The following is a 12,533-nucleotide window of genomic DNA, read 5'->3' as shown; positions in this document are numbered from 1 at the left end:
CCACTACAATTACAAAAGCCTAAACCATCTGCGTTTTTACACTCCCCTCTCCCTTTTCCCTTTTATACTATGACTTATCCGTATTATTGATATTCTGTGAATATATTTCGTATCGTACCATAAATTGTTCCCTAGCCAATTTACGAGTTTTTTTTAAATAACTCTCTAAGGATATATTATCATTAATATCTTCCGATTGATGTTGCCCATCTTCACATAGCGCATTAAATAATTTAAATAACATATAAATAGCATCTTCCAATGCTCTATCTTTTGCTACTAAATGAATCATTTTAGAGTCATGTTCATCATTTTCTTCTATTAAATCTTTAACAGGTGTTTGTGACACTCTAGCACATGTTTGCTGTAAAATCTTTTGTCTCTCATGGAATAAATTCATTTTCTGTTTCAATTCTATATTTGAAGATTGGATATTCTCATTAAATTTTTTCAACGTGCTATTTTGGAAGTCGTAAACTTTTTCAAATCCTTTAATAACTGAATTCACTTGCGCTATTTTATCGTTTAAAGCTGTTTCTTGTCGAATTTTATCGTTTGACCCCAAATTATTTATAATTCTTTGTAAAGTATTGAGCAAGTGTTCCTTTTCGCTGCTATCATTATCAGTAGTATTTATACCCACATAATCTATTTCTTGAATGGGCTGTTGTGTCTCCTCTTTATTCGGTTTTACTGATTGGAAGTTGGTCAATTTATCAGGTCTTTGCGGAATCGCAGGCACTGGTGCCACTTTTACTGCGGCTGGTGGTGAATACTCATTAAAGTCATCGGTGTGTGTTGTGGGACCATAACTTTTGTCGTGATCTAAAGATTGCTTTGGTGGTAATGTGGGCTTGTTTAAAGAAGGCATGATGTTTCTAGTACTAGTGTCATTGGAAGTTGCTGTGCCTTTGATTGGCAATGGGGGCGTTTTTTTTGAAATTGACGATAACATATCATTAGTTATTGCCCTGGAGTCCTTAAATATGTACAATAATTCACTTATTATATTACAAAGCCTTGTGCCTGGAAGAGGAGAGGTGGTGGCAATATCCACGCTACTATTGTGTGATAAGCTAGGGATGTTAATTATACCACTTTCCCCTTTAACATATTTGTTTGAAATAGCTTCAGCGCCATGATGCTCGTTAACAATCTCATAGTTTTCAGGTAATATATCAAAATCCAAAACAATCCAGGGATCGTTATCACGACCATTATTGCTCAAATAATTCACGGGTATCCATAATATAATGGGAATACTATTGTCAACTCCGATTTTGCCATACAAGCATAATAGCAATTGCGATACACCGTTGACATCAGTATAAACTTTTGTTTTGGGTCTTAAAATGTATTGATATTGATTTAAGGCATACACTACGTCATTAAACACCGATTTGGGTGATTCATAAATTGGATGTATGACTCTAACTAACCAATCTAAAACTTGGTATGGCACCTGTAATTGATCTGTCATTACTGTGTGGTATCGTATTATAAATATATGTATATATGTATATATATATTTATATTTATTGGATTTAATGATAAATACTTGGAAAGTTTATACAAAACTACTTACTGATGAATTAAATTATGAATAAGATTTAATTTTATCAAAATAAGTTTAGCGTTTAATCATCTGCAAATGTATTTGGTCACAAATATTCCTTTTTTTTTTCTTTTTTTCTTTTTTTTTTTTTTTTTTTTTTTCTAAAAAAAAAATAGACTAGTCAAATAATCAAAAAGATTCCTTTTGCTACAAACATAGCAAATTTAATTTTTGGTTGCATTTTTTTTTTTATTTTTTTTTTTATTTTTTTTTTTTATTTTTTTTTTTATTTAAAAAAAAAAACAACAGGAATATTTTTATTTTTTTTTTCCCTTTTCTTTTACCAGTTTATTCCCAGAATTTTAAGCGTTTACAATCATTTTCCAAATGCACTAGCTAGTTCATCAACAAGTTTCATTATATATACTTACTTCTACACCCCGTAAGAGACAAAAACATAAATAGACATATCGAACGAGGCAATATGGCTAGTTTGTATGTATACAATAACAATAATTACAAGGAATTTAATTTAGCATTAAGTTACAAAAGTCTCTGGCTGTAATTTTTATTCCCTTAATCTGTGTGATTTCCCCCCTCAACTTACTAACATTTATAAATCATATTTTATCCTTTTTTCTCTGGTTTCAATGTATTATGTAAAGTTACACGGTTGTTATAGCATTATTAGTGGTATCTATTGTTTCTGTAATATTTTGGTTTATAGCTCCTAAAAATAACCAAACAGTTTGGAGGAGTACATTTATCCTAACGTTATCTATGATGTTTTTAATGTGGGCTATTACGTACTTGGCACAATTACATCCATTGGTAATGCCTCGTCGTTCTGATTTAAGACCTGAGTTTGCAGAATGATGCGCAGGAGAATTTATTCAGAAAATAATTTGAAAAGTATACACAAACAAATTAATATATATATATATATTTTTTTTTCCCCCTTGGACTATTCTAACCAAATCTTTTAGCTAAATTTTTCATTTATATAACATCTTTAACGAGAACCCAGATTTTTGTTTTAAAACAACTATGATTCTTTTATTGATAAAATAAAATGTACAGATGTTTTTTTTTTTTCTTAATTTAATTAGTATGTAAGCACGTGCTTAATTATCGTAATTCTTATCTTTATTAAATGTATATATATATATAAATATATGGAATGATTACCCGGGCTGAAATAGAGGAAGTAAGATTACACACAGATATATCCTAAGTCCTTTACGATTACCTTTGACAACCCGGATATTATTTAGTTTGCTCTATTTATTCATTTATTCATTTGGTTATTTTGCATCGGTTTGTTATTTTAAAACAAAAACAAAAACAAAAACAAAAACAAATACAAATACAAATACAAATACAAATACAGTGTACATTGATATCTGCGTGCGTTATAATACTCCCTTTTTTTCTTTTTCACTTGCTTTCTTTAGCCCGTCTCCGTCTCCTTTTTTTTTTTCGCTTTCCACGGTAGCTTTTGTGGCAATTATAAAACCAACAATAATAACATATTCTTCAGATACTATTGTATTAATTATTATCTATTAAAATGCTGACAAGAATAAATCATTCAGCAATTTCACTTAAAGTTTAGCTTTTTTTTTTCCTCTTCTTTTTTATTCTCCGCAAATACAAATTTTAAGATTGCGATTCAAGTGTTTTTATTTACTTTACATCTTGTATTTTATTTAATTCTTTTCCTTACTCCCTATATTACAAAATCTGATACTGAGTACTGGCCCTTGCGTCTTTTTTTTTTTTTTATTTATTTACTATTTACTATTTCTTTATTTCTTTATTTATTTTTGTTTTTGAGTTATCGTTTAAACTTTTGAGCAACATAAAAAATAAAAGATCCAATTCTACTTTCACCTTTTATTCATATGAGAAAAGTAGACTGAATTGAACAAATCCTCAAATAAACCATTTTGTATTAGATTATATATATGCATATATATTTTTAAAAAAAAAGAAAAAAAAAAAAAAAAAACCAAAAAAGGATAAAAAAAAAATAATTAAAGATAGCCATATTTTCTTTTTATATTTTCACACCCCCTATCAGATACAAGAATTACAAAGTGACCTAAATAAATAAAACGATATATAAAATAACACACACACACACACACACACAAATAGTATGTTAAGTTTTACTACACCAAAGGGGTCTTCTAAACCACCTGTTTTGTTTGATATAAGATTAAACAATGCAGACCACGATGTATTAGTATTCACAGGATCACCACAAGAGTCTCCTTCTGTTTTATTGTCTGGTACCATAGTATTATCTATTACCGAACCAATGTATGTTAAATCAATGTCTCTAAGGCTATATGGTATGCTAAGAGTAAGAATTCCCGTTACTTATAACACTGCTAATGGTGGCTCTATTACTAGGATAAATAAATATGATAAACGGTTTTATGAGCATTCATGGAAAGATGTCACTTCTTTATATGATACCGCAACCACCAATAATACAAATAGATTAAGTCGTAGTAGCTCTAGTTCTTCCGTAAATCTCAACTCTAACAATAATAATCAAATCAATATAAACGATAACAACAACAACAACAACACCAACAGCAGCAACAGTAGTGGTAGCGAGCCGCTGCTGATTCGTTCAGCAAGTGGCTTATTCAAAAAACATATAAAACCGAAATCATCTACAAATTTAAAGAATTTAACTTCATCTGCAGGCGCAGCATCATCAATGGCACGGAATAATAGCAACAACAATACTCAACCAATTGACTTTAATAATAACAATGTCGCATCGATTCCCCCGCAATTATTAGAAAAGGGTAACTACGAGTTCCCATTTTCTACAATATTACCAGGTACAACAATTGAAAGTGTAGAAGGATTGCCGCATGGATCCATTGTTTATAAATTACAAGCGTCTATTCAAAGAAGCAAATTTTTAAATGATATAACAGTAAAGAAACATATAAGAATAATCCGCACACTATCGCCAGATTCCGTAGATTTGTCTGAAACTGTTGCGGTTGATAACACTTGGCCAAATAAGGTGGAATACACGATTTCTACACCAGCCAAGTCCGTGATTATTGGTTCATCCATACCTATTTCTTTAATTATGGTTCCATTGTTGAAGGGCTTAAAATTAGGTCCAATCAAAATTCAATTGGTTGAATATTGTGCGTTGTGTGGTCCGTATGGTCCTCCGTATACTGAGGAAAGGATAGTTACCAAGTTAAAAGTGTCAGATCCATTGGGGCATCGGCTGAATTATGATGACGATGGCTTGATTTTTAATGATTTTCAGGATAGGTGGGATGTAGATCTTTTGCTAAATATTCCTCCAAGTTTATCTAAAGGTACTCAGGACTGTACCATTTTAAATAACATTAAAGTCCGTCATAAACTGAAGTTTACCATATCTCTAATTAATCCTGATGGCCACATGTCTGAATTAAGAGCTTCTCTACCCATTCAGTTATTCATCTCTCCATTCGTACAGTTGGGTGTTAAGTCTGCATCTGCATTGGATGGCGGCAACAGCAGTGGCGAAGGAAGTATTGCTAATACAATCAGCAATAGATCCAGTAGTACTAATCTCAAAAGTGCTGTTGGTGGGTCTGATTTTAGCAGAAACAATAAGAATAGTAGCTTTATTAACCCCAAAGGACCGAGTGCTAGTGAGGATATTGATGATGATTTTATATTTGGCAGTACTTTCTCGGCACCCTCCTTTTTAAACACCCAATATGCTAATAATCTAAATAGTGTGTCAAATTTATCGACCCTGTTACCTCCGCCAGGAATTACACCAGATATAAATAATGTTCATAACAATGTTTCCAGCAATGGCGATACGAATAATAACAGTAGCTCGTTAAATGTCTCAATGAACAACAATACAGATACCGTGGGTAGATTAGAAAGCTCAGGTTCACAAGTCTTGTCAAGTGTTTTATTAAACAGTTTGATGGCACCACCTAATTATGAAAATAGGATTTATGACAGACTGTGGAGCGATATTAATTACGAAGAGTCACCAGTTCAATCAGGCACACAAACTCCTATATCACAGGATCATAATGGCGCTGCCTCTGATGGTACCGTAAACAATAGCAATGACAACCCGTTGAATGATGCAGACAATGTGGATTTATTACAAATGGGCCTAGAACAATTGCAACTAGAAAGGGAAGGACAAAATGATAATATTAATGATTCTGCAAACGCATCCAATTTATTTCCTGCTCCTCCAGTCATCAGCATTACGGCAAGTGAGCCATTACAGAATCCTGCTTTACAACATCTAAGGAACTTATCTGCTCTAAGTACCACAGACATTCCGTCCGTGAGACACTTATCGAGGGCTAATTCATTTGCTGCGCCAAATTCTAGTAGCATCAACCCAAGTATTCCAAATATCGAGGATCCTGATGTGCGGAGGTCAAACTCTTTTGAATGGGAAGTCAAAAATTTATCAAAAGTTCCAACCTATGATAATGCTTTGAAAACCCCCACTCTATTTTCAGATGATCTACCACCAGCCTATCCTAGTCACGAGGACAACCACATATTTTCAACTGCGACTATTGGATCTTTGGAACTACCTAAATTATTGTATAGTAGGAGTAGTAGGTCAGACCTCTTGGATTTATCCATTCTGAATTCATCTGATAATAATGGTACAAACAATAATGCAACCGCCAATGGTAGCCGGCACGGATCTGTAGGAGGAATAGCGGGAGCACGTAACAATATGCTTTTGAGTAAAAGTCCGAGTAAGAACGATTTTTCGGATACGGAAGCGGGCATTGTTATTGGGAAACTAAGAAATAAACCAAATAACACAGTTACGAAACAGTTTGGCTTTGGTATGACACCGATAAATCACAGCAACAGTAATAATAGTAGTGGTAGCAATCAGCAAAACAATAATAGCCACCTCTCTAACAATATTGACAACGTCCCTGGTAACGATGTTCATGGGCTGGCATACTTCACTCAACAAGAACCTTTTGTTAAGCCTAAATCATCTGCTCCTTTGAGTAAGTCCAGATCTGGTTCATTTGTTGGTTTAATAGGACTGTTAAAGAAATAGGGTGCTTGTCTAATGCATTTTTTTTCCCTTTTTTTTTTTTTTTTTTTTTTTTTTTTCTTTTTTTAATCTGCTTATTACATATATATATATAACTATGCATATTAAAATCTTTTTAATGTATACATTATAGAATTTAGCCGCTTACTTTTGCTATATATAAATATATATATGGAGAAACAGTAAAAAACTGACCAATGTGAATTTTGCCGGCTTTTTTTTTTTTTTTTTTTTTTTTTTTTTTCCTTTTTTCACAACTTGAATGGACAGACTTGCCTTTTTGGGCCTAAAATATCTGATGCCAATTCACACACATCTAAAGATAAACCATAAGAAGCTTGGTAGCCAGCACCACCAATACCATAATTGTGTATAACAGTTAGATCATTATCATAATACTTTTTCTTTTCCACTCTAACACCACCTTCTCTACCTGGTCTTAAAGCACAGTAGTCATACAATTTTTTGAACTTACCATCCAACTCAGGAACATGCTGACCACACATTTTCAAAATGCTTTCAGTCAATGAAGGATCAACTTTTTTACTCCAGTCGCCCTTTTTCATGATACCACCAATAATACAATACCCATCACCACGTGGGAAAATGTTTAGAAACTGGTCCTTTCCATAATATGGTTTGCCATTTGGCCCGTTATCTGGCAAATTTTCTACAACCAATTGGAAGGGCAAATCGTTTTGAACAACAACTATTTGGCCTTTGACCGGGATAACCTTAGCGGCCTCTTCGGGTTCTATGCTTTGCAAGAACACTTTAGACCCCAAACCGCTACAATTAACTAGTAAATCCGGCTTACCAAATGGCAAATCTAATTCGTTGTCAATAAAACTCTTCTTTAAATCTTCAATCTTGGGAATTCTCTTAATAACACCACCTAATTTTTCGATTCTGCTTCTTAAGTAGTGGCAGTAGATAACAGGTGTCACAGTGATAGATTGATATTCATAACCGACATATTCATTTGGATCCATATTTCTATATCTTAATTCTTCGTCGCTAATTGATCTAATTCCATTGGCAAATCTAGTCTGAATGTACCATGGTGTCTCCTCAACGTTTTTATTCCAAAATAACTTGGCAGTATACTTTTTAATTCCAGTTTCTGGAGCATTATCAGCCAAATCATTCAATAGTTTGTAGGTGATAGAGTCTCTTCTGATTTGGGTAGGATCACTAGATTTTGCAAAACTCATCCAATTGGCACCAGCCCAGGGAGAAGTGTAATCATGAGCAAAAGTATCACCTGGTAATTCAGAGGCAACAATAGTTAAAGAATCAAGTTTGTACGTTTGTAACAATAAAAAAGCAGAAGTTAACCCACTAACACCCGCACCGATAACCACAACGTTTTTTGGCATTGTATTTGATAATATAGCTTTTTTTTTTTTTTTTTTTTTTTTAATCTAGATGTTGTAATATAAAATAGATAAAGTAGCAGAAGGTTGAGACCACTTTTTTGCTAAAGAATTTATATATAGTTGTTTCCTTTTTGGGTTGCCTGTCCAGAGAGAGGGAGAAAAAAAAAAAAAAAAAAAAAAAGAAAAAAAGAAAAAAAGGAAGGATAACTTGAAATGGTTATTTTATATATGACAAGTAGACAGATTTAATGTTTATTTATTTTTATCTATAGATTTCTTATTTTTCAATAGAGGATCTTTACCAGATCTTCAAAAAGAGTAACGCATCGCGATCCTTTTTTTCTTTCCTTGTTGGGAAATAGAAGTAGAAATATTGAAAAAAAGAAAAAACAAAAAAAAAACTACTTAATTCTGAGTAAATTGCGCGCTTTTAAGAAAGATTGCATAGTTTCTTTTCATTTTTTTTGGTTTAAATTAATTCGGCTATCTAAATAACGTTATCTCTTTATTCACAGCACGGGTTATAATTCCGTAAATCTTTGTATTTAGATTTAGATAAGCATTTCCAATTCCCTGAAAGATAAAAATGAAACTTAAACAAAAACATCATCCTTTGTTCTAAGAATAAAATTATACCATTATTTTATTCTACTTATTTTGTTCTTTTTTTATTTCCGATAAAAACTTTTCACAAGCACAATATAAACAAGGCTTTCTTTTCGTTCAGTCTCTATCTTGACCTCGTTCTGAAAATAGACTAAAAGAGGTAAAAAAAAAAAAAAAAAAAAAAAAAAAAAAAAAAAAAGTGATATCCATTTGCCACAAAACATACCCATCAATAATCAAATATGTATTCCCATCATTCTCACTCAGGTGATTATATAGCCCATGGTAGCGATCCACTGGATGAAATTATTGCTCGCGTTTATGAATTAAATTTCCACACCTACTGTTTAACCGAACACATGCCAAGGATATCACAACAGTACCTGTATCCGGAAGAATACATATGCAATGATGTTAATAAGGACTTGGCTTTATTATCGGAAAATTTTGAAAAATATTTAAAACATGCCTCAAAAATTAAAAACAATGCTTGTGTTGATCCTTATATAAGAACCTCAATTTTAATAGGCATGGAAGTCGAAGGCTGTGATGAGGAACATCTCAAATTAGCCAATAGAATCTTGCAACAGAACTCCAACGTGATTCAATTTGTGGTCGGTTCGTGTCATCATGTTAATTCTGTACTTATAGACTTTGATGCAACATCATGGATGAAAGCTCTCAAAGAAACCTCCAACAATAATTTAAGACAATTATTTAAAGATTATTATAACTTACAATATAAAATGTTAACTGAAATAAAACCATTAGTAGTTGGTCATTTTGATTTGATTAGATTATACTTACCTTCAACTTTAAGAGTAAACACTAATACAGGCAAAGTTGTTACAGACCAGTACAGTGGTGGTACACCGGTATCTGAAATTCAAAACATAATGACATATTGGGAAGATGTCAAAGAATTAATTGTGCGTAATTTGAAGTTTATAGATTCGTATGGTGGTTGTGTCGAAATAAATACTAGTGGGTTACGTAAAAATTTAATTCAACCATATCCACATATTGAAGTTGCCAATTTAGTCAAGCAGTATTGTAGTGGCAGATTTGTACTAAGCGACGATGCTCATAGTGTTTCTCAGGTAGGTACAAATTATTCAAAAGCCTTAAAGTATATTACCAACGATCTAAAACTAGACTATCTATATTATTTGTCTGATAAAAATGCTATTGATCATAGAATTACTGTTGAAAAGATATCTATAAAAGACCTGGTTAAAGATCCCTTCTGGTCAAATGATGTATAATCAAACATATAATATGTATTTATATATACATATGTATATATATAGAGCAATCTCTTTTTTCCATTAATAGAAACAAAGACAAAATATAATTTTTTTTTTAAAAAAAAAATTTAACAAAGAAAAAGATATTTCAACACATAACAAAATCATTTTCACCTATTAAGCATTACACACATACATACATAGACACATACATACATATATTTTGGCAATATTAACTAAATCAAACAAATAATAAAAAAAAAAACCAACAATTGCTCTAATAGGAACGACCAAACATACAATAATTAACAGCCTTACGGTGACATTTAACACACTTTTGGTTTGGTTTCAATTCTGGCTGATCAAATGGAATACATAAGGATTTGGCACCCATACTTGGAGACTTTTCATCCTGTTCAAATTCTTCGCCATCGTCTTTCTGCGCAGAAGAATTCTTAATATCTTCTTCACATTCTTCAACACCACACCATGGTGATAAAATAACATTCTTTTGGTTCAAGGCATGAACAAAATCTTTCCATTCATCGACAATAACTCTGTGAGAATCAAATTTTTGTTTAGCAGCCACAAATAACTCTTCATGAATGTCTTCCAAGATTTCTGGGATCCTAGCTTCTAATTCATCTAATTTGACAGTCATTCTCTTGGAATCATTTCTCTTAACTACAGTAACTTGGCCTTCAGACAAATCTTTTGGACCGAATTCTAATCTTAATGGAACACCCTTCAATTCCCAGTTGGCAAATTTCCAACCTGGATTGTAATTGTCTCTATAATCACCAGTAGCTCTAATGCCTGCCTTAATCAATCTGGATTCAATATGTTGGGCAGTTTTGTTGATTTTAGCGCGGTTTTCATCAGAGGTTTTAGAAGTAATACCAACTGGAACAATAACAGCTTGGTACTGAGAAACTCTTGGTGGAACAACCAACCCTTTGTTATCAGAGTGAATCATAACCATAACACCAATAACACGGGTACTCAAACCCCAAGAATTTTGATAAGCAAATATCTTTGGATGTTCTGAACCCAATGGGTTTTCCACACTGAAATTAAACATCTTGGAGAAATTTTGACCTAAAAAGTGAGAAGTAGCACCTTGGATACCTCTACCGGTTTGTGGGATATAACCCTCACAAGTAGTAGTGAAAACACCACCGGCAAACTTTTCGTGTTCGGTCTTTTTCCCTTTGACAACAGGAACAGCTAATAACTCATTGTAAATGCCCTCGTAAAAATCTAAAATTTGTAAGACTTCCTCTTGTGCTTCTTCAGAAGTTAAATGAGCAGTATGACCTTCTTGCCACAAAAATTCTCTAGTTCTTAAAAAAGGTTGAGGATGCTTGAATTCCCATCTGACAACACTATTCCATTGATTCAACTTCAATGGCAAATCTCTGTAGGACTGAATCCATTTCGCATAGTATGGGTACATGACAGTTTCACTGGTTGGTCTAATAGCAATTGGCTCTTCCAACTCAGAAGAACCTGCTTTGGTAACCCAAGCAACCTCGGGAGCAAATCCTTCAATATGATCTTTTTCTCTTTCCAAAACCCTAGAGGAAACAAACATTGGGAAATAAGCGTTCTGAACACCAAGCGATTTAATTTTAGCATCAAACCAGTGCTGAATTTGTTCCCAGATAAAATAAGAACCTGGTCTTAAAATGTAACAACCGGAAACATCATAATAGTCTAGCATTTCACCCTTGGTTAAAATTTGTTGATACCACCCTGGAAAGTCCTTGGCTTTGTCAACAGTAATACCGATCAACTTGGCATCATCTAAAGTAGAAGTATTCGATGTTTTATTGGAGGAAGCAGATGGTTTTTTGCCAGATTTCTTAGCAGTAGTTGGCTCTGGGGCTTTAGAAAAATCAACTTCAACTGGTTTAAATTGGTTTAAGTATTCTAACAATTTACCCTTTGAAATAAATTTATCGCTGGTTAATTGCAAAACAGCTTTTTCGTCAACTGCATTCAAATTAGAGTCTAATAAAACAACAAATTCATTTTCGATATTTTGTAAATTACCCAAATGGAAATCTTGAGCTTTTTCAACTTTGAAAATAGATTGAAACAATTCGTCACGTGCCAACCTTGGTTCTTTTGTGTTTGAAGCAGATGCAATAATTGGAGATGGGGTATTGGTGGTCTGTAAAGCGACAACAACAATTGGAATTGGGGTAGCAGTTTTTGGCGTTTTTGGCTTAAAAACCAAGGATTTAACTGATAAAGCATCATTGCTTCCAGAAACACATAATGCAGCAAATGAGTCTTCAATAGACATTTTAATTTTTTTTAGCTTATTGTATTATTATTTTTAATTTTCAGTTTTTGTTTTTATTTAATAAAAATTGGATCTGTTCTTAATATCAAGAAGAAAGATATGCAAAAGACATCTCTTTCTCTCTTTTTAATACTGGAAAAAAAAAAAAGAAAAAAAAAAAAGAAAAAAAATTTTTTCATAGCCAAAAAAAAAAAATAAATTGAAAAGATAAGGAAAGCCGTATACACCTTTATGAATAATCATATTATACGACATCCAATAGTATATATATATTTTACCTTGCCTTGAAGCCAAAGAGGGGAGGAAATACATTGAAGTTTTACATAACAGAAATATT

At 32.5% G+C, this 12,533-nt stretch overlaps 5 protein-coding genes across 5 annotated transcripts; 2 read left to right on the top strand and 3 right to left on the bottom strand.

The window, feature by feature from the left end:
- Positions 1 to 67: 67 nt before the first annotated feature.
- STP22 (ubiquitin-binding ESCRT-I subunit protein STP22) lies at positions 68 to 1,480 on the bottom strand (the record flags this gene model as incomplete). Its single annotated transcript, XM_046077974.1, has 1 exon — positions 68 to 1,480. The coding sequence occupies one exon, from the start codon at positions 1,478 to 1,480 to the stop codon at positions 68 to 70; it is 1,413 nt and encodes a 470-aa protein (XP_045934376.1).
- A 2,236-nt stretch (positions 1,481 to 3,716) lies between these two features.
- Positions 3,717 to 6,656, top strand: SCDLUD_003424 (arrestin C-terminal domain-containing protein; the record flags this gene model as incomplete). Its single annotated transcript, XM_046077973.1, has 1 exon — positions 3,717 to 6,656. One exon carries the CDS (start codon positions 3,717 to 3,719, stop codon positions 6,654 to 6,656), a length of 2,940 nt encoding a protein of 979 aa, XP_045934375.1.
- A 248-nt stretch (positions 6,657 to 6,904) lies between these two features.
- Positions 6,905 to 8,032, bottom strand: SCDLUD_003423 (FAD-dependent oxidoreductase; the record flags this gene model as incomplete). Its single annotated transcript, XM_046076667.1, has 1 exon — positions 6,905 to 8,032. One exon carries the CDS (start codon positions 8,030 to 8,032, stop codon positions 6,905 to 6,907), a length of 1,128 nt encoding a protein of 375 aa, XP_045934374.1.
- Positions 8,033 to 8,880: 848 nt separating this feature from the next.
- Positions 8,881 to 9,903, top strand: HIS2 (histidinol-phosphatase; the record flags this gene model as incomplete). Its single annotated transcript, XM_046077972.1, has 1 exon — positions 8,881 to 9,903. One exon carries the CDS (start codon positions 8,881 to 8,883, stop codon positions 9,901 to 9,903), a length of 1,023 nt encoding a protein of 340 aa, XP_045934373.1.
- A 259-nt stretch (positions 9,904 to 10,162) lies between these two features.
- SCDLUD_003421 (proline--tRNA ligase) lies at positions 10,163 to 12,196 on the bottom strand (the record flags this gene model as incomplete). Its single annotated transcript, XM_046077971.1, has 1 exon — positions 10,163 to 12,196. The coding sequence occupies one exon, from the start codon at positions 12,194 to 12,196 to the stop codon at positions 10,163 to 10,165; it is 2,034 nt and encodes a 677-aa protein (XP_045934372.1).
- Between the last annotated feature and the right edge of the window lie 337 nt (positions 12,197 to 12,533).

The sequence above is a fragment of the Saccharomycodes ludwigii genome, chromosome IV (assembly GCF_020623625.1).
Source record: "Saccharomycodes ludwigii strain NBRC 1722 chromosome IV, whole genome shotgun sequence".
In the NCBI taxonomy this organism is placed as follows: Eukaryota; Fungi; Ascomycota; class Saccharomycetes; order Saccharomycodales; family Saccharomycodaceae; genus Saccharomycodes; species Saccharomycodes ludwigii.
Note: the sequence above shows the minus strand (reverse complement) of the source record. Positions and strands in the feature narration are given on the sequence as shown.